Source organism: Trachurus trachurus (assembly GCF_905171665.1).
Source record: "Trachurus trachurus genome assembly, chromosome: 7".
NCBI lineage: Eukaryota > Metazoa > Chordata > Actinopteri > Carangiformes > Carangidae > Trachurus > Trachurus trachurus.
Window position 1 is genome coordinate 30,055,918 of NC_139901.1, and position 25,911 is coordinate 30,081,828.

General features: G+C 40.4%; 2 protein-coding genes across 2 annotated transcripts; both read right to left on the reverse strand.

Moving 5' to 3' along the window:
- Positions 1–540: 540 nt before the first annotated feature.
- LOC310988640 (actin nucleation-promoting factor WAS-like) lies at positions 541–11,374 on the reverse strand. The gene is made up of 11 exons (XM_083975316.1): positions 11,089–11,374; positions 10,095–10,235; positions 9,433–9,519; positions 9,166–9,262; positions 8,719–8,748; positions 8,570–8,599; positions 7,897–8,101; positions 7,586–7,764; positions 3,647–4,269; positions 2,260–2,374; positions 541–2,149 (listed from the first exon to the last, which is right to left on the reverse strand). The coding sequence occupies exons 1-11, from the start codon at positions 11,188–11,190 to the stop codon at positions 2,091–2,093; spliced, it is 1,668 nt and encodes a 555-aa protein (XP_083831442.1). The 5' UTR covers positions 11,191–11,374; the 3' UTR covers positions 541–2,090.
- Positions 11,375–11,645: 271 nt separating this feature from the next.
- Positions 11,646–20,680, reverse strand: LOC310988652 (sodium-coupled neutral amino acid transporter 3-like). The gene is made up of 15 exons (XM_083975329.1): positions 20,586–20,680; positions 20,032–20,116; positions 19,809–19,924; positions 17,655–17,728; positions 16,621–16,713; positions 16,434–16,515; positions 16,245–16,327; positions 15,997–16,055; positions 15,746–15,904; positions 15,500–15,579; positions 15,304–15,404; positions 15,006–15,130; positions 13,230–13,374; positions 13,028–13,131; positions 11,646–12,939 (listed from the first exon to the last, which is right to left on the reverse strand). The coding sequence occupies exons 1-15, from the start codon at positions 20,624–20,626 to the stop codon at positions 12,835–12,837; spliced, it is 1,452 nt and encodes a 483-aa protein (XP_083831455.1). The 5' UTR covers positions 20,627–20,680; the 3' UTR covers positions 11,646–12,834.
- Between the last annotated feature and the right edge of the window lie 5,231 nt (positions 20,681–25,911).

Here is a 25,911-nt window from a genome sequence, read left to right on the forward strand (position 1 = left end):
ACATGGGGGGGGGGGGGGGCTGACGCTGTCCAACACTGGCCTGTCTGGACTTTACGGTGGACTTTTGTGTTTTTTGGACATGCATGTTCGGGCGTCACCTCCACTCATTAGGGCGGGTGATGCTTTCGTGCTGTCGTTAAAAAGAACTGTATTGGTGGTTTTGCAGGTGTCAGCCAAAAAAAAAAAAAAAAAGAAAACACAGATTGTTTTATGTTTATGTATTTTTGACAACCACTTTTCAAAGAAACACTGTGCTCGCTCTTTCTTTCTTTCTTTCTTTCAGGTATCAATGCACTGCAAAAACTCAAAATCTTTCCAAGAATATTTGTCTTATTTCTTGTCAAAATGTCTCAATTTTAGTCAAAACTAACCTCTTTCCACTTAAAATAAGATTAATCACCTAAAAATTAACTTGTTTTTAGACAGTTTTGACTTGTTTTAAACTAATTTTCACTTGAAATAAGTAGAAAAATCTGCCAGTGAAAGCAAGTTTTTTATGCTTGTAATAAGAAAGAAAAACTTGCTCCACTGTCAGATTTTTCTACTTATTTAAAGTGGAAAATTTGCTTGAAAAAAGTAAAACGTGTCTAAAAACAAGCTACTTTTTAATGTGATGAGTCTTATTTTAAGTATAATTAGATTTATTTTGACTAGAAATGACATTTTGACTAGAAATAAGACAAATATTCTTGGTAAGATTTTGAATTTTTGCAGTGTGGTAACTTGTTCTTTTGTTGGTACATTCAGGTGATTGTCAGAATCTCTGTGGAAGATCAATATTTTAGTCCGAGAAACAACAACAAAGAAATACACTTAACATACAATCTTTTTCACAGTGTCCACATTTGCGTATTATTATTAGCCTATTATTATTAGTCTTTAAGGTCGCCCCCATTGGCATAACATTACATGAAAACAGAGACGTTTGCACCACTGATTGTCCTTGAAAGCACCACAAAGGAAAAAGTTTTGAAAACGCAACTGGATTACCATGCAACTGCTACTGTTACCATGATAATTAAAAAAAAAAAAAAAAAAGCATCACATATTTCAGGCAAGTTTGTTGTTTTAGAAATATTTGACTGTCAATGCAACATGCAGTTACCAGGCTCTTACATGCAAAACCACAAGTATGGTCGGTCTTTGGTCTTTTTAAGTATCTTGAAACAAAAAAATGTAATATATTGATTGTGAATATAATATATATGGTCATTGGATTACTCTTGTATTGTATGAAGATAGTATGATGACATAAATGCAGATGTTGCATGCTGTTGTTTGTATCCGTCATTGTTTGTTGCAAGTTGTACATTTTACTGTTCTGATTTCAACCTCGGTGTGTGTTACGATGTTTGTACGGTGTAACGTATTCTCTGTTAAGCTAATTCCATTGGATGTTGTCATATAATGGCGCCCTTACTGTCCCGTGCTCTAGTGACATTACAGTATGTGAGTGTTTCTGATATGTATAGCATACAGTGTTCTTCCAGTTATGCACTTTTGTCGGTGGCGGTATTAGAGGGGACTTTGGGGGATCTTTGCACAGATGTAATGAGAAAATGATACATAAGGAACATAATTTTCATGTACAGTGTGAGTATGTTATTACAAAAATGGGAATGAAACTGGCTCAGAGTTAGAAATGGAATCGGTGGTGTTCTGTCATAAGCTGTATTTTACGTCTTTTTAAAAAAGAAACGTGGCTCTTTGCAGTGGAAGCACAAGGAGAAAAAAACGAACAATGTTTTTCCAAGCCAGAGCCGCCAGTTCACCTTCGTTGTGAGTTAAGTTAACACAGTGCTACGTGCTGTCATGCTGATCAATCCTACACTGGAAATGTTTTAACAAAAATATATAAACATTTCAGAACTCTCTCACGTGTGCCCGTCACAGTCCTTTTTTTTTTTTTTTTTTACACATTGATGACTCGTTTATTTCATCACCCACAGTTTGTCTCTTTACATGGCAAAATTCCAGTTTGCAAAATTCAAACAACACATTGCAACCCAGAGGATTCAATTCAATCATCAAATCACATCACAATCAAATCACAAAAGTCATCATGACTAACATTAAAAAAAACCTCTGCATCAGTCGTCCCATTCGTCGTCGTCGTCGTCTTCATCTCCACCCTCTTCCTCGCTTTCATCTGAAAACAGACAGCAAAGTGTTTAAGAGTTCAGGACTTTGCTTTTTACCTTTTATTATTATTTCTTTGTGTGCATTGTGCAAATGGTGGTGATATGTGTCCATATTTACCAGAGGAATGGATGACTTTACTCCTCTTCTGCATGACCGACATGAGAGCACCAACGATGCCCTCGCTTTCTCCCCCGGCTGAAGATGATGGAGGTGGTTCAAGGTTGTCTGGCACCTAAAACACACACCATGAAAAGAACAGTGTTTAAAGAAGAATAACCCATGACTGCACTTGTTTATTATGGAAATATCACTTTTTGGAGGCTCTTTAACATATATTTGGGTGTTTTTCTTGCCTTTTGGCCCCTAAAATATGATAATTGACAAAAAAAAAATCTGTAATTTTCAGGCTCACTAGGTTGAAATCCACGTGGTTTTATGAGATGTTCCTTCAGATGTCTTCCAGTGATGTAACTAGCTTTTGAATTTGCATAAACCAACCCCTACCTGGTACCGGTAGAAGGGGCGGGGCAAGCACTGACTGATTTGCATTTAAAGGGGGCATATTATGGAAATGTCACTTTTTGAAGGCTCTTCAACACATATTTGGGTGTTTTTCTTGCCTTTTCCTCCAAAATGTGAGAATTGGCAAAAAATCTCTAATTTTCAGGCTCCCTAGGTTGAAATCCATGTGGTTTTTCAAGCTGTTCCCTCAATTGTCTGACAATGATGTAATCAGTTTTCGAATTTGCATAATCCCACCCCTACCTGTGAGTACCTGTACAGGTAGAGGGGGCGGGGGCAAGCAGTGGCTCATCTGCATTTAAAGGGACAGGCACTGAAACCAGCCGTTCTGAACAGGGCAGTTTTTAAAGAATGAAAAGAGCTGTGATGTTTGATCCTTGGGGGATTTTGACCGAAACATGTCACAGACACCTGGGAACTATTTTCATTGTGGAAAAGGGGGAGAATATGTCTCCTTTAAAGGGATACACCAACTTTTTTTTTTCGTGTCTTGCCTCACTCCCGAGTCCATGACCAGCAGATAGACACCATCCTTTCGACTGTGCGTGCAGTAACAAGGGAGATACGGGCAGAGCCTGTATCACCTGTAATTAGCTTTTGACCGATCTCGTCCCGTTACCGGCATTTGACCGCTCAAGATGCCTTACCGGAGAGTTTTGTCAGCTCTGAGACGAAGATCGGCTCGCCGGTTTCCGTTTAGAGTTGCTGAAGAGTTTCTCTGATGAGTTTAGGTGGAGGCAGGCTAACGCTACCCATACACTTCCAGTGTTTGAGCTAAGCTAATTACGGGCGATACGGCTCTATCTCCCTTGTTACTGCACGCACAGTCCAAAGGATGGTGTCTATCTGCTGGGCATGGACTCGGGAATGAGGCAAGACACGAAAAAAAGATGTTGGCGTATCACTTTAAGACCTGTTTAGTCATATCAGGTGTTGGTATCATTAAAGGTATCATGTGTTGGAGGAAAACAAGGTGCTTTACCTTTGTGAGCTTCTTCCCCAGGCGGATCTGATCCAGCAGAGCTCCTCTGCCGCCGCTTCCTCCTCCTCCTCCTCCTCCTCCTCCTCCTCCTCCAGCTGCAGGTGGAGGAGGCGCTGGGAAACCAGAGGATGGAGGAGGTGGCGGGAAATCTGAACAAACAGGGGCCGGTGGAGGAGGAGGTGGGGGTGGGGGAGGAGGAGGAGGCGCTCCACCTCCACCTCCACCTCCTCCTGCACCTCCTTTGCTGGCTGGAGAAGGAACCGGAGGAGGTGGGAAACGCTGCTGCTGTTGCTGGCTGGGCGGCGGGGGAGGAGGCGCGTGGTGGCCGGACATGGGGGGAGGGGGCCGGGCGGAGGGGGGGGAGGGCACCGAGTGTGCAGGAGGAGGCGGTGGGAGGGGGCCGCCTCTGTTGGACGAAGGTGGAGGAGGTGGCAGGCCGCCGCGCGCATGTGCAGGAGCAGCAGCAGGAGGCGGGGGGCCGCGGGAGGACGGCTGGCCGGGGAGGGGGGGCAGGGGGCCGGAGCGGCCGCGGGGAGGAGGGGGGGTCGGGGCAGAGAAGTTGGAGCCTGGCACCGGGGGCAGGGGGCCTTGTCTGCCAGGTGGCGGGGGCGGAGGGCCAGAGCCTGGAACACAGAGGAGGAGGAGGAGGAGGAGGAGGAGGAGGAGGAAGAGGAGATATTATCCATCACTATTCAGCCAGAGCTTTTTTGACCATCATCATAAGCGAACTAAGCACCTGAGGTCCCAAAGATTAATTAACTATCTTATTTTTATAGTGCGTAACTTCTGTTGATCCCTAGAGAAATCCTGCATAATTACAAAAAACCCTGAATTGTTGTTGTTGCACATTACAGTTCAACGTTTTGGTAAATTGGTCTATTGCCATAATCCCTATAGTCTTAGCAGTAGGTTTGTTACCTTTAATTGTCGGTGCAAGCTATTTTTAGAACGGCGGAGCAGAGCCGCGAGCTGCTCAGAGTTCAGACTCATCAAATACACAATCCAACAACTCTCACACGCTCTGGTGGACAAGTTGTGACCTGCACATTCACCACATTACGAGATAATAACAGAACGTTACCAGACAGAGTTGTTTTAGAGGGAAATTCATGCAAAACCGCTGATGCACGTTCCCTTCAGGGGCAGTTTTCATCAAGCAGTCTCTGCATTTGCCTGGAAAACAACTCTGTCTGGTAACGTTCTGTTATTATCTCCAGTGTTGGGAACGTTACTTTTAAAAAGTAATTAGTTATAGTTACTAATTACTTCTCCCAAAAAGTAACTGAGTTAGTAACTCCACTACTTCACTATAATAGTAACTAGTTACCAGGGAAAGTAACTATTGCGTTACTTTTTCTTTCTTTTTTTTAAGTTTAAATATGTCGAAGAATTTGGATTTTTTTTCTCTCATTTTTAAATTGTATTTTATTGTTTTCATACATTTCACTGATCGCAATTATGGAATGCGAGTGTGTGTTTTATTGAAAGCGAGGCTGGTGTGCCTATGAAAATAGGTTACAGTGGGTTTTTTAAGTGCTGTGGCTACAAGCAAATCTCATATTGTCTCTGTACAAAGACAACAAAGACCTTTTTAAATGTGAAAACAGCGGAGACCTATTCAAGATTTGCGTTTAATAACAGGCGAAACATCGAAATTAATTTATTCATGGCCACATTAAGTGAAATTATTAACTTTACCGATTATCCATCTGATTATCTGTCCTGCTGCGAGCGCACAACAGGGTATCTGCGGATCCTTAAAAAGTCTTAAATTCATGTATCTAAAATTAAGGCCTTAAAAAGTATTACATTTATTAGAAAATTCTAAGATGGTCTTAAATATATAATACACAGCATCATAAAATATGTATGCACTTAAACTTTTATATGAAATAACAGGGTATGCGCGCGGGGTCTTAAAAAGTCTAAAATGTGAAAATCTAAATTTTAGGTCTTAAAATGTCTTAAATTTGTTGAATTATTGTGTTCAAGTCTTAATAATTTTAGACAGGTCTTACATTTTCTTATGCCCACCATGGGCGAGCATTTCACTCGCATTTGCCCCTAAAAAAAACAAACATGTGTGAACCGGAAAAATCACAAAAAGAAAGAGCACACGATTGGTCAAAAACTACAAATCCCACAATTATCTGGCCTCAACAATAACAGTAGTTAGTGTAAGTAAGGGAGAGTGGAGCTGTCAGTGAAAAGAGGAAACAACGCCACGTCTGGTCCTGTTCTATGTTGTTCGTTCACACCGTCACCGTTTATTCGTTACGTCCGCGGTGTAAAAGGCCGTGACGCAAAGACGCGATTAGGCACGAGACGCGATTAGGCGCGAGACGCGGTATACGCGATTTTTTTTTTTTGCGACGCAATACACCCGATTGTTTTATGGCGACGGGACCTTCGCGTCTTCGTCCTTTTCATCGTGTTTGGTGGGAAGACCCGCAAGGGGCTTCCCACCAAACACGAGGAACGCTTTTTTTTCGCTCGAGTTTATACGCGCGACCAAACGCGAGATACGCGAGAAATGCGATTTATCGCTCGTTTTGACTTTGTGTAAATTCGCGTCTTCACGAGCCCGCCCATTTTCACTACAACAACAACATTTCTGCTCTCACCAACCATGGTTGAGGTCACAACGCTGCTGTAGCTGCTCTGGAAGAGTTCCAGCTGATGAGCTACAGAGACTTTAGAGTCTAAAGGAGCAGTGCGTCGCTGTGTCGGACTGTTTGGATTTAATGAAGAAGCTGCACAGAGTCAGGTGAGCAGAAGCTCAGGACAAACACTTCGCTCCGGGACATAATGTAGCTACACCTCACATGTTCTTGTCTTTTACCTCAGGGAGATTAAAGTAGTGTCTGTTTCCACTTTCCCTCCGATCTCGGCAGCTTCCCTCTGCTAGTCTGTGTGTGTGAGGCTATACTGCGTGCGTGTGTGGTTTGTGTACAAACTGAACACTGCCTCTGATTGGCTTAGCATGAAACCTTACTCTGCCTCAACCAATCATCATCACTTATGCGGTTGTCTCGTCCCTGGTCCCTCCCTCCCCCCCCTCACCAAAGGAGAGGAGGAGAAAACAACAGCAGTTTAGCAGCTTCTGTGGCTGAGATGAGCCAAGTCGGAGGACAACGGCTTCAAAGTAGTTTGTAACGCGCCTCATTTAATTGTCGGTAACGGTAACCGTTGTAACGGTGGAAATAGTAATTAGTTAGATTACTCGTTACTGAAAAAGATAACGCCGTTAGTAACGCCGTTTATTTTAACGCCGTTATTCCCATCACTGATTATCTCATAGCGTGGTGAATGTGCAGGTCACAACTTGTCCACCAGAGCGTTGTGGAGTTGTTGGATTGTGTATTTGATGAGTTTGATGAGGGAAACCAAGAAATCCCATGAGCCTCCGTAGCGTAGCTCTGAGCAGCTCGCGGCTCTGCTCCGCCGTAAAAACAGCACGACCGACAATTAAAGGTAACGAACCTACTGCTATGACTATAGGGATTATGGCAATGGGCCAATTTGCCAAAATATTGAACTATCCCTTTAAAATCAAAAAAGCAAATGTGTTTACAGGAAATGCATTGTCTATTGGTTCATTTTGCTACTTCTAGTAGGCCACAATGACATTCAGTATCACCACTCAGTACCATAGCGCTTTGAATAATGAGTGTAAATCAACCCCAGGCTGCACTTTTAGCTGGATTTGGTTCCATTTCAGGTTAAAAACCAAAGATTGGGCTAAAAACATGCCAGATTAGGAGGATGATTGGTAATGACAGATTCAAAAAATTTAATAATTTAATACTAGGTGTGTAAATGATCAATTAGTATTATTGGCAGTAATAGAGAGGCTCGGGCTGGCGCTGACCATCACACAAACCTGCACACAGTATAGTGAGATTGATAAGCAGGCAGGTAGAAGACGACGCGGCTCACCTGCTCTGTTCACCTCCCGCTTGACGGCCTCCATCCCTCCAGACTGCTCGATGACGTTATAGATGAGCTGCGAGGTTTTCTCATCCCTCATCTCCGCCTCGCTGATCCCGGCCTGGGAGAGCAGCTTCATCAGATCTGGGTCGAGGTTGTTGGGATCCCACCCGACGTGACTCACATGCCTGACGTGACGGGAAACAAAGAGAGGGAGAGACTAGATGTGATATTGCACAACAACAACAACAACATCCTCTCAAGATGTTTATCAAATGACACAGAACGCAACACATTCATCAGCCTCAGAGTAGACTCACTTGAATCCACTGGGTGCTCCTATGTCTGCTTTGGACAGTTTGGGGAGCTTCTTCTTGTTCTTCTTGTCCTTCTTCTTGTCTTTGCTGCTCAGGGACAGGGAGGCGGGGGCGGGCGTAGGCACCGAGCGGTACCGCGAAGACTGGATGTCCGGGTTCTGGATCTCTACTGTGGCCATATGGAGAGACCCAGGGCTACCTATTGATGCTTTTAGAGGAGATACAGAGAATATATAAGTTGGTATTTTTGCCTGAGCACTGCAAAAATTCAAAATATTTGTCTTATTTCTTGTCAAAATGTCTAATTTCTAGTCAAAACTAATCTCTTTCTACTTAAAATAAGAAAATGTACTTGTTTTTAGATAATTTTCACTTGTTTCAAACAAATATTCACTTGAAATAAGTAGAAAGCTTGTAAGAAGGAAGAAAAACTTATTCCACTATCAGATTTTTCTACTTATTTCAAGTGAAAATATGCTTGAAATAAGTAAAAACTGTCTGAAAACAAGCTACTTTTTAATGTGATGAGTCTTATTTTAAGTATAATGAGATTTGTTTTGGATAGAAATGACATTTTGACAAGAAATAAGACAAATATTCTTGGTAAGACATTTGAGTTTTTTGCAGTTTTGAGGTGATAGTAAAATACAAGTGTAAAAGTGAAGGAGTCACGCACCAGCGGGAGGTGGAGGCAGCGAACCTCTGTCTGCAGCGACAGGAAACAGTAGAGGAAGAGAGAAAGAAAGAGCCATGGTTACTCTCACAGTCTGCTGCACATGTAAATACAGGAGCATGTCTCAGTCTACAAGTAGATTACAATCTTACCACTAGGTGGCGGGTGGCGCTGTTTCTTATCTGTGAATAACAGAGGAGAGAGAAACCAATTAGTGCTTTAATGATCACCAGCATCCATCATTTATGCATTGAAAATACCCAGAAATACAATTTAAATGAAAAAATATGTTGCTTTATCAATTATAAATAGAATTTTAGCATTTACTATTAGAAAAATATCAAAATTCAGCAGAAATTATAATGGATATCAATTGTTTTCCTGGTTGCACTGGAAATAATAAGCACAGAGTAATAGTAATTGTAAAGAGTAAAGAGTAATTAAATATGTCTAAATAAAATTCTGTTCTTTTCTCTCTGAGTTTCTATTCCCCTTTGATATTGCACATTGTTTCTGTATTTTAATCTTGCTGTTTTTATGTAAGCGTCTTTGAGCATCTGAAATAGAAATCAACCAGTTTTGGCCTTGACCTCACTGACCTTGACGGTTGTGTCTTTGGCAAATTTTTTCCTCGACAGCACTTTGGAAAGCCTCGGCCTCCTGTGGCTCAGCAAAGTTCAGTCCCACCTGACAGTCCTGTGTCGGGTAACAAAATAATAAAAACCTCTCTCAAAACAACATTTCAAAGATGTGTGACCTGCTGATGATCTGAACACAGATTGTGTTTTCAGGGCACCGCATGCATCCAACCAGTAACAACAGACAACGATCAAAGCTGCAGGAAGAGGTGGAGTGTAGGTACTTACATCTGCAGCAAAGGTATGAAAGTGCATCTGTGGTGTGGAGTAAACAAGTTGGTTGTAGAGCTCCTGTTCCCAAACCTGACGTCCTGCCTGTGAAAAAATATTTAAAAAAAATACTGTTAATACTGCAATTTCTCATCTCGTAACAGGTGATGTTTCAGAGGATCATTTAGATAGATAGTTTTAGTTTATTTCGGACATGTTAAAAGAAATAAAACATAATACAGTAATGGACAGACATAACAAATAAATACTTTGCAAAGACAACACATGAACAAAAATAAAATAATTGAAAATAAAGATAATTTTTTTCATATTCGAATAGGAGTGGGGATAAGTAAAACTTATTTACTCCCACCCCTTATTCATAAATTAGCTATCAAGCTTTCTTGTCATTATAATTTATACAATAAGTTAATTTATTTTATTTATCTATAGCTGGATTTATTCTAACATATTATCACTAATCTTTATCTCTCTAATATATAGTCATATACATATAAAGACATATACAAAAACAAACTGAAGGTATACCTCACATTCAAACTGTTCAATTCCACAGACAGGAACACAAAAACTCCTTCTTGTTGTGCATATATTCTGGATTTTGAAATTAAATTTTAGTTAAAGTTATAACGCCCCCTTCCCTTTCAGTGCATAATTACCTTTAAATCATACATCCGTATGAAGTAGGAGCGCTGAGGGTTGTCTTTGACGAAGCACACCACTCCAGTGTGCTGCAGGCTCCAGACGTTGGGACTGTGGGGCAAAGCCATGAGCAGCTGGGCAACTGCAGTGGCCATGGACTGAACACACACACACAGACACACACAAACACACACACACACACACAGAGACAACACAGGCATTGAAAACAGTGCTGATAGGGCAACTTAAGAGCAACTTTATCTCAGCTCACATGTAAATCTGGTGTTTTGTGGTGATGTTTCTAATCTACCACTGCTGGTGTGAGTCCTTAGACAGTGCATTTTCATATTTAGTGTTTTGTGTCTTTGTTTTGTGGCAGTGTTGCAGAGGGTAAAAGCGACCGTGACTAAAGCGAGGCAGGAATAAAGCAACTTCTGCTCTGCAGCAACACTCGACGCTGACAGCTTCTAATTCTGACACAGAGGAAGAAATGGTTCAGCCACCATTTCCTGATACCGCTACCTCCTGTTTTTTTTTTTTTGATGACCTAATGTCAGAAGCTCCTTTTTAAACTGCATTTGCATCCGGCAAAGTAGATCTTACACTTTAAAATAAGACTTGACATCAAATTTACTCTGATATGTATCATTAAAAGTGAAAAGTAAGTGAAAGAAATAACAAAAAAGCAGACATAATACATGTGAAACTACATGGCTGTTGGTGGTGAGGTTAAATAAGAAGTGAAAAAGCTTTCAACTGAAGGGTCACCTATGTGAGTGTGCCCATTAAAATTCAGGTAATGATGTTAAACCACTAAAGGAAACGGGTCTAGAGGAGTGGAAACGGTTTACATTTCTACACAGCAAACAGTACAACCGCTACTGTCTCAGCAGTGTTTGTCTTTCACACTGACACTAAACTCTTTCCACCAAGGACAAACACTAATGAGGACAGATAAAGCAGATATATAATGACACAGTGTGTGACTCCTCTCCTCCTCTCTGAACTTACAGCACACCTTCTGCCCAGCAGGTCCTCCAGCTTCTCATTCTCCTGCACGCTCAGCAAAGAGCTGCGGACGCAGTCTGATTTAGATTTAGATCCGCGGCTCATAGTCCTCTAATAAAGTTCTTCCCGGGGTTTATCTAAAAAAAATTAATGTTTTACAGCATTTGAAAAAGAGCGTACGTCGCCTACACTGACAGAAAACAAGGCTCTCCAGTCAAGGAAGTTTCTCTTCTCTGTTCTGTGCGCACATCATTTCAAAGCAGGAAATGGGCAACCGCACTTCTCTAACCCCCCACTTTTCTTCTTTCTCTCAGACACTGAACACACATGAATGTGTTACTTCCATTTTCAGAGAGAGGCAGTATGAACATAACTTCCTAATGCAAAAAAAAAAAAAAAAAAACTACATGTGCAATAGTGCTTATGTACAAATGAAAGACATATTTTATTGACAGATAACATTCAAGTTAATTTAAAAATGTACAGAATGAACAGCAATTTTTTTTTCAAAACAAAAAAAGAATCCATTCATCTTAACTTGAATTCATTATTCACCACACTGGACAGTTTCTGGGAGTGCTGACAGGGACGCAGCATTAAATGTAACACTGTTTTTTTTTTCTCTCTCTCTCTTTTTTTTTTGAATGAGCAATTTGTAACTGGCCTTTGCCAAAATATGATAAAAAAGAAAGAAAGAAAGAAACAGACAAAAAAAACATAGTGGGTTTCATCCCCATCTTAATGTGACACAATAAATATATTCTTTCGTAAATATATTCTTTGGTTTGTATCTATGGACGTTTTCAGGGACACACATTAAAAAAAAAAACTTTAAAACCTGGACAAACCTCCTCTCTGTGTCTTTTTTTTGTGTATGTGATTGTCAGTAGCAGCAAAAACCTCATAAAACTGCATCATCTCCTTTTGGATCCCACACAAAAGTTCACCGCAAACTCAAAAAAAACTTGAACACGATAACTTTTGCAATAGTTAAGAATATATTAACAAAAATATCACATTTTCACTCCTTAATTCAGTTCCACGTACTGTACAAATCACGTGACACTTGTAGTACGATACATGGGAATGGTTAACGTGGAACTGAAGACGTGTTGAGCTCAATCTGTTTTGTTTTTTGCAGATTTGACATAATGAAACAGCAACTGATGAGCAAACAAACTAAAAATGTCTTGTTGTGTTTTTTGTGGTTTGATAGAAATAAAACTCCTGGGAAAAAAAGGCGAGAACCGCCTCATCAAATTTCCTTTGTGTAAACACAGAGATAGTTTGGGGAAGTAGATTGGAAGGACTTTGGCAGTGACTGAGTTATTCACGGGAACGCTACACATCCATACTCTAAACTGGGATTTCCATTTGAGTCATGTTGTTCCCATTCATCCTTTTAAAGCTGTTACTCCTTTCTTGTCTTTCACATTTCTTACATATGCCTCCACTGTGACCTGTGACACAGGTTTGATTCTATAAGAACACTTTACTTTGTGTTCTCAGGACTGTTTGTCTGCCCCAACGCATCTCAAAACACATTCATCTCTTTTTTTAGTTTGTTTTGTTTGTTGTATTGGTTGAAGACGAAGGTCCTTCACATATCCTTCGTCACGTGCAGCCGAGCTTTTACTTGCTTTGGTTGAGAACTCGGCAGATTTAGGGGTTGTACTTTATTGACAGGGAGCATTGGTTTTTGGCTTTTTTCTTTTCACGGTGTATCTTATGTGTTCAAGTCACGGCAACTTAGTGCCCACCGCCGCTCCGGGACTCTCCGGTCGCCCAGTCGATCATGATGAATGACAAACTCATGATCATGAAGACGAATCCCAGCGCAGCAAAGCATGCGGCCTGCAGGAGCAGAGGGAAAGAAAACAAGATCAGAAATAGGCTATACTGAAATTTAAACCAAGATGTGGCTGAAGGAACCGACTTGTACCTGAATCTTGGGTCTGGACATTAAAGGCTCCTGTTCTTCAGGGACGATCCGGACGTAGAAGATCCCGGGTAGGATGAAGATGAGGCTGGGGGCGGATGTGGCTCCTGCAGATGAAGGTGGAGAACAGTGTAAGTCTAAATTGTACACACAAGATACTCTGTCAATACAAAATCTATGAATGAATCGGTATGTGTAAACATACCGATGAGGCCAAAGATGTCACGGATGGAGGGCACGAAGATGACAAGGAGGTTGACCACGAAGATGAGACAAAATGCAATGGCGATGTGTCTGGCCCAGTGGAAAGCCTTTTCAGGGAACAAGATCTGGAGCAAAGCCCTGCGGATCTGCGGAGGAAATTGGGTAGAATAAATGTTAAAAAAGAAAACAAACATCAGGATCAATTGAAAAAACTCTATTCAAGTGAAATCTTGTCATTGTAGCTAATGAGTTGCTGTTGAGGAGCGGTTATTATTCAGGGCGTCCTATGTGTCAGATTGACTTGTGTCAACTTGATTGTACCTCAACTATGTGACATTTCAGGTAGGTTGCTCTTAACATTCGTTAAAAACCACCCAGCAGCAGCTTTCTGCACAGTAACATAATGATAGAGTAATATTTCAATATTTGCTTACTCAACAGTGGTTATGTGACTATACGGACACAGCAGCTTCATAAACAGACGGTTTGTGAAGCTAGAACCAGAGTTAGCTTAGCCTAGCCTAGCCTAGCCTAGAGACTAGCATAAAAACTACCCCCTTATAAAACCATGACTTATTCTTACACTTTGATTTTTTGCACCTGCAATTAAACAAACAAAATATAATGTTTTTTATCTATAAAGTTTGGAAGTGCTGTAAAATGTGTCCTGTGCTAAACTCAGCTAACTGACTGCTAGCTTCAGTTTGAGTCATGAGGGCCGGCTTCAATCAATCTTTCCCCAAATCTATTTTTCAATCTATAACCTGCACAAGGCTTATGATATCAATATGTATTTGTGGATGTTTGCCAGTCATTTTAAAAGTGGGTGTTATCTCGAAAAAGCATCTTGTATCTCTATATCACTCAGATGTCAAATGGCTAAAATGCTCCGTACAGTCAAACTGAAACAGAAACGGCCGCATGTAGCCCACATGGTTCCAGAAGTTTTGCTCTGAAACACTGAGGCATTTTCAGTGTCATGACTTCCATCACTTTGGCAGAATTTAATACGACCCCATAATGTCTTACAAACAGAATTTAAATATAATTTCTATAAATAAATTCAAAAAATAAATAAATTCAATCTTTTAGAGACATTTAATCAGTTCAGGTTTTTTGTCTTTTGAGAACTGTGCAAAACAACAGCAATATTGTTTTGTTTCTTTTTAATGCTGATTGTAGCGGCTTATGGTCTGAGACAGAGCGATATCTATCGCTCTGGTCTGAGAGCTAAGTTACTGTGATTTCATCAGCAGTGTAATTAAAGGAGCAGTTCGACATTTTTAAAGGAAAACTACTACACTGCAAAAACTCAAAATCTTTCCAAGAATATTTGTCCTTTTTCTTGTCAAAACTAAACTCTTTCCACTTAAAATAAGACTCATCACCTAAAAATTAACTTGCTTTTAGATAATTTTCATTTGTTTCGAACAAATATTCACTTGAAATAAGTAGAATAATCTGCCAGTGAAAGCAAGTTTTTTGTGCTTGTAATAAGGAAGAAAAACTTGCTCCAGTATCAGATTTTTCTACTCATTTCAAGTGAAAATATGTTTGAAAAAAGTAAAAAACTATTTAGAAACAAGCTACTTTTTAATGTGATGTTTCTTATTTTAAGTATAATGAGATTTGTTTTGACTAGAAATGACATTTTGACTAGAAATAAGACAAATATTATTGGTAAGATATTTGAGTTTTTGCAGTGTAACTATTGTAAGCAATATAAATATGGCTCTTACACTATGATTTTTCACCTAACATAGTGGATATATCTTACCGGGAAGAGAACCACGGGGACGGTCAGGGTGACGGCGACCAGCACGGCCAGACGCACACAGAGGATCAGGACGTCCCGAGAGCCGATACGACTGTAGGTGTGTAACAGCTCCGACTCCACAGAGCCTATAGCAGACACAGAGTATCTCACATATGGTCCTGTACTGACCACACATCCCCTCATTCACAACACTGGAAAATGTTGTATGGACTCTGGGTACTAGCTACAAGTGGGTCTTTCATTTGAGATCTTTCCAATCACAACATCAGCAGAACAAAGTGACCTTTGAGTTTCTTACCGTAAAAGGTGAGGTAACCAAAAAGAGCAGTCAGCAGATACATGACAAACATGGCCAGGATGGAGATGTTGGCGACGCGCTGCATACGCTTCTTGTTGGCACTATGGGTAAAATCATACAGAAAACCACATGAGCTTTCTTACCACCTATAATAATAATAATAATAATAAAATCAATTCTGCATTTCCTGACTTACTCTCGTAGCTCGGTGTAGATTGGCAGCACTTCTGGGTGACAGACAAAAGCGAAGGCCAGGATTGGGATGGTGTATGCGGTCTGAAAGCCAAACACACACATTTTATTGTGTGTTTTATACCCAATACTCACTTATTGACACAACACACTCCAGCGTAGAACACAGGGCAGTAAATCTACTGTGCAAACAAAGAAATAGGAAGCCATGCAGGGGGGGAAGGCAATGGGAACATGATTTTCCTCTAACCTGTGAGTTGACGGTGAAAAACTTGGCTTCACACATGGCTGTCGTGTTATCAGCGTGGTGGACATGGTGGCCGTGGAGGTCAGGGTGGACAGTGGGATGAGTCGCGTTAGGAAGCATGTCATCGAGCGGACACGGCGTGTTGAATTTCTTGTATATGACCTGTGTGGAGTTGCACCCATTTGGTTAATCAAAGATAAATATTTGACCACGGAACAGTTGGTCGCATTTTGTGTATCTTTTGACTGACTCACCGAAATGAGGAAAAACACCATGCAGGAGAGGGAGAAGCCACTTGTGTAGCCTAGGTAACCTGGATCGCAGAGATAACAAGATGTCGCAGCAACAAAAGAAAAAAAAAACAGATTCAGGAGTGATGATAGTTTTGATTTCAAAATAGAAGGAGACAGTAAAACATGACAAAAAAACTGCATCTACATGAGTGATCAAGAGAGGGGAATTCTCTTAAAAAGAAAATGAGATGACAGAATGAAAAACATACCAAGTTGTTTCATGAGTGCGAGAGGAAGGATGATGAGAGCACTGACAATGATGATCAAGTAGTTTCCATTCAAGAACCAGTGGCTAAGAAACAGTCAGACAAACAGATGAGAAAAAAAAAAAATCAGTACTCCACAAAACCAAAAGAAACATGAACTACTGAACTATGAACACAAATCAAAACACTCACTCAAGGCTTTCTTGTTCATCGAGGAACGCCTTAATCACCAGGGGGAGCTCAGATTTGATGATGAAGAGATAGCTGGACATGGCTTAAAAGGAAGAGGAAATAAACTGTGTCACTTGAGCATATTTAATAGTTTCTGATTAAATACTCGTCCGTTCACTGAGAGATATAGAAAATGACCCGACAGTACCTCCAATGTTGTGTACTGTAATGACGATGCCAGCCAGCACTTTTCCCGGGTTGCCAAAAGCCCGGTTCCCGAGCTGCTCGTAAGCCCGGATCCCTGAAAACATAGTAACATTTTATACGTATATACATATATATACGTATAAATAAATACTCTCTCTCTATATATATAGCTCTGGAAAAAATTAAGAGACGACTCCCAAAATGATCAGTTTCTCTTGTTTTACTATTTATAGGTATGTGTTTGAGTAAAATGAAATTAAACATTTTTTGTTTTATTCTATCAAATCATCTACCGACAACATTTCTCCCAAAATTGAATTTAAAATTTTGTCATTTAGAGCTTTTATTGGCTGAAAATGACTAAACTAGCCTAAATAACAAACTATAAATATCAAGTCTTTTCAGACCTTGAATAATAATAATAATGCAAAGAAAACATGTTCATATTTATTCCTAAACAACACAGCAAGAATTGTTTAACTCAGGAAGAGTTTATAAATCAGTTTTTGTGGGATAATGTCAATGTTTAATCCCAGCAGTGGTTTTTATTATCTTCCTATAAAACTTCAGTGTCTCATTAAGTAGAATGAGTTGTGTTTGTGTATGGGTATATAAAAAGGAAAAGAAAAGAATGACTGTCATACATGTAGAGATGCTTTTTAGAAACATTTGTGAAAGTGGTCTCTTATTTTTTTCCAGAGCTATATACTTGTGTGATATATAGATGCAGAATTGCCTCTGTGGCTACATACAATGGGTAAAATAAGTAATTGATCCCCTGCTGATTTTTGCCCATATTTCACTTTATCAAATGTAAATTATTTTTTTTACCTTTAGACGATGATATTATTTTTGGATGTTTTGTTGATACTCTGTCTCTTTCTGTTAAAATAAACTTACCATAAAAACTATAAAAAAAACATCCATTTCTTTGTGGGGGAGCAAATTTACAAAATCAGCAGGGGATCAAATACTCATTTCCCCCCTACTGCAGTGTATGCGGAGTGAGACTATACGGCCGCGGCTTCTTCTTACCGACGACGCCGGCACTTTTCAGCAGGAGGTGAATTGAATATGCGGAGAGAATGGCGATGGAGAACAACAGGATTCTGAAAAGACACAAGAACAAATGTGTCTAAATAAGAATGACATCACAGGAAAAAGGAGAAATAAAGTCACTGACTCTTTTGAGACTTCCTCAGAAACTAAATTCTGTTAATAACTCCTATTCATGATTGTCATCTCTGTTGTTTTTTTTTCTTCTTCCGCCCACTCGAGAGAAAGAAAGAGTGAGTTGAGTTTGTGCTTTGAGAGAGAGAGACGGGCTCTCCAGCAGCTCTCCTCCTCCTCCCCTCCTCCCCTCCCCCCCTCTTCCTTCCCTCCGCCACATAGCACAGGACTGATCCAAGGAGCAGCAGCAGCAGCAGCAGCAGCCGGCAAGTCCTGGACCTGATCACTAGTGTCTATATTTAACTGCTCAAATCTGATTTAGAGGAGCTGCTGCGTGTGTATGAGCTCTAATGTACATTGTGACAGATCAGGATTTGTACGGTAGCTGCTGTGTGTTTGTGTGTGTGTGTGTGTGTGTGTGTACAGCGTCACACCTGCGGCTCACGCAGGTTCAGACAGACAGATAGATAGAGAGACAGACAGACAGACAGACAGACAGATCCCAGCACACAGCTCAACTCTCCTGCCACCACACATAACCTGTCCTAACACAAACACACACACACACAGTCAGTCAGACAGATGATACATTACACACACCGCTGCAGACCCACTTCTAGCCTTATAAGGAACCTCTGTTGTCTGTATCCAAACTTTATCTGCTAATACAACCTTTAACCTATTTATTTTTTCTTTTTTTTAATATATTTTTGAGCTTTTTTGCCTTTAATCGATAGTAGCTATAGTCAAGAGCGACAGGAAATGGAAGGCAAAGAGAGGAGACATGACGCAGCAAAGGGTTTCGGGATTCAATACAGCGAGGACTATAACTACAACTGAGCTAAACGACGCTAACCCAATCTTTAACCTATTTCCTAACCCAAACATTAGATTATCATGTATGTATTTATGGACAGTTAGTTATGTGTATGTGTTCTACCCTATGTGGTACAATATTTTATTCCATTGTTGTTCTTTTTAAAGGTTGCCTTGTACAATCTGGCAGAGGGACAGTCGATGGAAACTAGCTTTTTCAAGCTAATTCGGGTGCATTTACATGTGTTTTTTTTCTACAATGTTTATTAATGTGCATTGTCCCTTTTCAAATAACTACACTAAACTAAACTAAATTAATATTCTACCCCCAAATAATAATTATTGGTAACACTTTACAATAAGGGTTAGTTAGTACATTATTAAGCATTAATATATAAACTAATGTGTTAATTAATGCTGAGTAATGCATACATAATGATAACTGATTACATTATTCAAAATTTTAATTTATTAACTAACTTTGAGTAGTAAACACTAATTAACTGCTTACTAATAGGCTACATTAATTAATGTGTTTCCTAATCCTAAATCATACATAATAATGATTGTTAATATATCTGTAAACAGTTAATTAATGCTTAATAATGTACTAACTAACATTTTCACACAACAGAAAGACACAAAGTTTTAAACATAAAGTAATAAAACATACATGAATAAAGAGACATCGTCAATGTAAATCCATTTTAAAATATGAGATAAAACGTGGAGAAATGCCATCAAGAAATGGCCCAAATGACTTCATTTTGCAAACATCTCCACTGGGTTGGTCCACAACTCATGAAGTCAGACACCCACCCATCCACCCACACACACACACACACACACACACACACACACACACACACACACACACACACACACACACACACACACACACACACACACACACACACACACACACACACACACACACACACACACACACACACACACACACACACACAGAACAGCCCCTATCCTCACAGCCACAAGGAGTACAACAATTTGGCCCTCTTACACAAATACTAAATATACTGTAAATCACAAGGAGCTGAATATAGAGGAAACAATATTACAACTCAAGGGAGCAAGTTCATGTGTCTCTTTGGGTTGACACATTAGACAAACACACACACACACACATTGACAAATACACTGCGGCTCATAGGGAGTGTGTGCGTGTTTGGCTCGTGTACTCACAGAAACAGGATGATCCCAGTGTTGGACATTGCAAAAGCCAGTCCCAGGATTCCACTGCCCATTATGGCGTTACTGAGGTTAAAGATGGACATGCCGAAGGAGGTCTTCCCCTCGAACTGCAGAGAGAGAGAGAGAGATGTAACACACATCAATGCATAAACAGATACAACATAAACAGCAGCAGTGTTTACTGTATCTGATCTGACTATGACGAATCACTCACATCTGTAAAGTGGAGTTCTTTCTTGCCGCCAGGTTTATGCGGGAGAAACTCCTGATGTTCGGCCAAGGTGTCCAGCCCATCAAACCTGTAACACAGGGGAAAACATTAGTGTACAATCAATGCAAAAAACTCAAAGTCTTTCCTAGAATATTTGTCCTTTTTCTTACCAAAATGTCTCATTTCTAGTCAAAACTAATCTCTTACCACTTAAAATAAGACTCATCACCTAAAAATTTACTTGTTTTTAGATACTTTTCACTTGTTTCAAACAAATATTCCCTTGAAATAAGTAGAAAAATCTGCCAGTTAAAGTTTTTTGTGCTTGAAATAAGGAAGAAAAACGCCACTAACAGATTTTTCTACTTATTTCAAGTGAAAATGTGCTTGAAAGAAGTAGAAACTGTCTAGAAACAAGCTACTTTTTATGGAATGTTTCTTATTTTTAGTATAATGAGATTTGTTTTGACTAGAAAAGTTTTTGCAGTGTACAACATATACAGTATACTGTGATATTATGTATATATAATTAATTATTCTTCCTTTGTGAGTCTTACCCCTCATCTCTGCTGTGTCCGTTCATCTTCTGAAGCTCCATCCTGATGGTTGCTCGGTGGGGAGGGGGGTTGTGACGTGAGAGACTTTAGACTTTTTTTCTCTGGAAGAGACGAGACATCAAGTGTTTAGTTTGTGAGATCGTCACTCGCCAAAAACCCCCTAGAAATGTGTTCATCATTATTTATGCACAGGGGAGGTTTGATGTCAGCTGCTTGGGAGGGAAGGGTGGGGGTGGGGGGTTTGGTTTTCCAGCCAATTGCAGGGGAGTTACTTTGCCAACTTTCCATTATTTGTGGGGGAGAAAAAAAAAGAGAAAAAAAAAGAAACAGCAAACAGGTTGACCTCAGCGTGTGTCATTAACTCTGATGGATGCCGTCTGGATGCATCATTTTTCTGAAATGACCGAGTCTTAACTTGTCCCCAGATCTCAGAGTTGGTCTTTCAGGGAACTATGCTGTAATGTGCTTCTGTAATACTTTCATGACATGGATGATGGATGTGAGGCTGCAGCTCTGAGGATACAGTCTCTACGACACTACAAATATTCAGTTACATATTACAGTCACGGTAGCAGACTGGAAAAAAAGGTGTTTAAATATCCTGAGAAGGTAAACATTTGTACTTCCACAGAAAGAGCGACAGAAGCCACAGCGCTCCAGAAACAGTGAATATGACTGGCGCAATACAAACAGAAAAATGCCATGTGGCCTCAAAAGAGCAGATCTATTTATAAAGTCTTGAGACACACCACTGTAATTTGTCCCACTTGCCAAATACAACAAGATTCTTGCGTTTATGACGTTTTGGCAATACAAAAAAATCCTTCGCCACGGCTTTGTTTTGGAGTTCTGCCCTGTACCTCAGAAGTCAACCCTTAGCAAAAAGTCGTTTATTAAAGTGTACTACCAATATACTCATTTTATACTAACACTGAGGCAGTATACTTGGAAGTGTACTTTTTATAAACTATATTTTATGTATAGTGAAGTATACTTGGCTTATCAGGGCCGTTGTATAGGGGAGAAAGGTGATGATAATTCTAGGGACCCAGCGCCCAGTAGGGCCCCACAAAAAAAACCCAGTAGTCTAATCTTTGTATGACTGAATTATTCTGCTTAGACCCTGACTAATAGTAATGCTGCATTAGCATCAAAACAAAGTAGGCTAAATAGAAAATGATAATATGTGTAATCTAAGAAAAAAAACGGAAAAGTCAGGGGCCCACTTTAGTATTCTTTCAGGGGGCCCAGAATTCCTAGCAACGGCCCTGTGGCTTACTGTATACTGAAAAGTATAAAGAATAATTAATAAAATGAACTACTACTTTTTGCTAAGGGAAGATTAAAAAAAGTGAACAAACTGCGAAATAGAATTCCTGAGAGAAACGGGATGATATTGTTTGACTACGTCCTTTAAAAGCTTGTGTGACATGAAAGGCTTTAAATAACAAACGTTGTCACGTTGCTCTAATCTGTCGTGGGCCAAACAAAGCCGGCATGGACGCACTCTGGGAATGAGCGTAGGTCTGTGCTGCTGCCACGGGGTCATGGGATACTTCCCCTCTCTGTGGGTCAGACGGCCCTCAGGATTTTCACATTTGACCCCTAAGGGGACACTCGCACTACGTTGCGTTACATTCCTTAAGAGTTTTTACACAAAAACCAGAATTTTTGCACGTTCCTACGCTCTCTCTGTCACTGAGCGGTGGTGGCACGTTGTCAAGTACAATAATCCATACAAGTTGGTCCTTGATAGCCGAGAGCGACAGACACAAACAAAAGGGTTTCTGTGTTAAATGGTGCTATTTAGTCTAAGTACAGAGTAGCCCTTTCCCTGCATACTGGCCCCAGGTCAAGTTTGGTTTGAGTAACTTTCTTTAGCTACATACCCGATGACTTTCCCATGGTCCATGGCCAACACACACACACACATACACACACACACACACACACACACACAGCCAACACACACACACAGCCAACACAGCATAGACTAAATGTCAGGAATATTTTGTCGTCTAACCTTCACAGAGAGGCGGTTTCTATGGATCAGTCGTCTCCATTACACTGTAAAAAAAGGCAGATTTTCCCCCACATGGGCCTAATTTGCATTTTTAATAGGAGAGAGGGGGGGGGGGGCTGCTGACGAAACTAGACAAACCTGGTTAACTAGAACATTTCTCCGTGCTCCATGTTGAGATATTTCATTGGCCATGAGGGTTTCTCTCAGACAGTGGAAACAGTAAAAAAAAAAAAGAGTGGAAAGTGGAAAAAAGTAATAAAAACCAAAAGTGCTCCTGTATTTTCCATCCGATTATACTCCCAGTTTTCCCAACAACCTTCCCTGATGCTATTTACAATGTCTTCAATGTATTGTAAATCTATTTAAACAACGATACATTGAATAATCCCCACAGTAATCCTGCCAATGAACGACATATGTTGAGTTCAACACAATAGATATTAGAGTAGCTTTACTATGCACACCACATGGCTCTTGTCTGACGCAAGACCAGCTCACTATTGACAGTTAGCCCTTCCCTTCTCTTCCTCCTCATTTGATACTCAAGGATAAACCACACACACACACACACACACAGATACAAATCCTGTGTAACTTACCCTGTTGGTCAGACTTGGTTGTCTTTTCCGGTTATTGACACAATAACTCCTTTGTACAGATTCTCTCAGTTTTCTGGTGCCAATGTTTATGTGCAGCTCTGCTCTTAGGAGTCTCTCCAAAGCTCCTTGGTAGTGAAGAGAGGAGAGAGTGAGAGAGATTAGAGGCTGGGAGGGAGTAAGCGGGAAATGGGAACACCCATACTTAACCCTTTGTTTAACCAGTTACAGGTAGTATCACGGTTACAAAGACACTACGGGGGCTCCGCTCACCAGGTGTCTGCACAGAAAAAGGTGTCAACAACACTAGAGACCATATGGAAATGAATGGCCTGTAGTTTTTCAGACAGTCTGCAGGTAACCTCGGCGAATCAACAGGGATTCTGGTGAAGGTATACTGGGAGGCTAATTACCATATCATTATGGAGTATGCGGAATGAGAGGAGGGGAAAGGGAAAAGTGGGTGTCATCCGAGGTGGGCTTTGTTACGGCATGGGGCGGATACTCGGTGACAGTTTGCATCCTGCTGGAAGTCACAGTGATGGTAATTAGATTAGGAGATAAGTGCTTTTTTAAGATTGCCAACATGTGATGGTGGTTAAGAGTGGAAACATTGTGCATGCTCGCTCGTATCATGTGGTCGAGCCAAAACAAACAGAAAAAGCCTGAGCTTGACATGTTATAAGTGACATGAACATGACATGCAACATGACACGTAGGGCTCCTTTAAAATCACAGTTGATCTCCATATATAAGCATCATACAAGGAGATGTTATACAGCATCTTATGCCTGCAAAATAGAAACTAGTTTTTAAACTGTAGATGGGTCTTTAGATCTGTAATGTCACCCGACAACATTTCAGTTGGATGATAAAGCTCAAGTTAAGTGAGATAGTGGATTTGCTTGCTTGCTTGCCCACCCTAGAAACACCCACATGTTCTTTATCTCATCTCGACACAAAACGTTTACTGGAAATCCTGTCGTATGAAGCTCTCCTGCAGTGGTGTGTGCACACGCTGATAGCAAGATTTCTTTTCTTTAAAAAAAATTCTGCCTAAATAAAGATTAGTTTCAATTCACTAGAGTTAAAAAAGAAAAAAGAAAAAAGATAACACTTCCACATTCTTAGTCATTTTGTTTGACGCCAGTCGAAGCCAAAACAGCAAAACATCACACTGAGTATGTTCTGCAAACTGGGTGGATTTAAATAACTGCTGTCAAACTTTTAACTTGTAGCCGGTTCACCCAGTCATTTGGGGTAAAACAAAAAACAAACATCAACAAAGGAACGGACGACATGTGTGAAATATAATATAGCACATCAGTCACGTATCAAGTTCTTTGTTATTTTTGTACTGAACAGTCTTGCCAGCATTTTGTCCCTCTCTTTCCAATCTCCTCCTTCTCTGCCAGCACATCACTAAAGGCACAAACCGGGAATGAGAACATAAATATATTCTTAGCTGAAAGGCCAAAGCAGAAACCATCTGACAGAAGAGACTCTGAGCAGTAATTCATCTGTCACTATACAGCATATCATCAGTGGAGGTGGTGACAGTAACCGTCAGCTGTGTGTATCTGTGTGTATGAATGGGAGAGATTGTATTGTAGGTCAAAAAAAGGAGAGACCTCTCCTTGTACTCACCTCTCAGGGCAGACGGACGGATGTCTTCAAGTCTAGATGGAAGAAAAGCGTTAAAAAAGTTCAAACTTGTTGGGCTGGTTCACATCTAAAAATCGGCAAAAGCATGCCGCTGTGGGAGAGAAATAATGGCAGGAAGAAGGACAGATTCGCGCCTTAAAAATTTCCTGTCATGTCAGAGGCCAAGCTCCTCCCAGATGAGATGAAGCCACGTGTGGTGGTGCTGCTGCTGCTGCTGCTGCTGCTGCTGCTGCTGCCTTTCTTCTTTCCAACATTTATCTGGAGCCTGCCAGCACTGTGAGCCCTGGCTTTTCTACTTGTAATCTAAACCTAAAGGTGAGAAATAAAAACTACAATCTGCCAGAAATACACGGCCTACTGGCCAACATTACAGTGGTTTGTGTGGCCGTGCAGCTGCTGGTGTCAATAGAAAAAAAAAAAAAGTGTGGCTGTGTGGAAAGTTACTTCTAATTTCTCCTTCTGACCATCTGCTTTGTGTCACCATCTAGTGGACAGCAACTCCATGGTGACAAAAATAAATAAATAACAAGTAATAACACATCAGTAAATCATATAAATAGGGTTATAGGGTTACAACACATACATACAGAGATGATCATTCAAAAAAAAAAGTGAAAGGGCCAATTATAATTTCCAAAAAGATATTCAATTTACAATAATGTAAAAAAAGTCAAAGTTGGAATTTGGATGCAGCATTCATTAAAGCAGAAGTCAGCGATCCGGTTGTTTTGGCTAACTTTCTGTCAGCCGATGGAGTTAGCAGTCCCCGCCCTCGTCCCTACGTCACCACATTCACGCGCATCCCTTGGTTGCACACACAGAGAGGACCGCCCCTTTATGCCGTTCTCTCCCCTCATTGGATAAAGGTTGTAGGAAAGGAATACAATACAAGGAAAGTTTTCTCCTCGGCTCAGAGCAGAGCAGAGTGACTGACAGACCCGTGTTTCAGACCAAACACTCTATGTAAGTGATTGCTGTCGGAAGATATAACTATTTAAGACTTATATTAACACAAATATTCCGCTTACTTCTGCTTTAACAA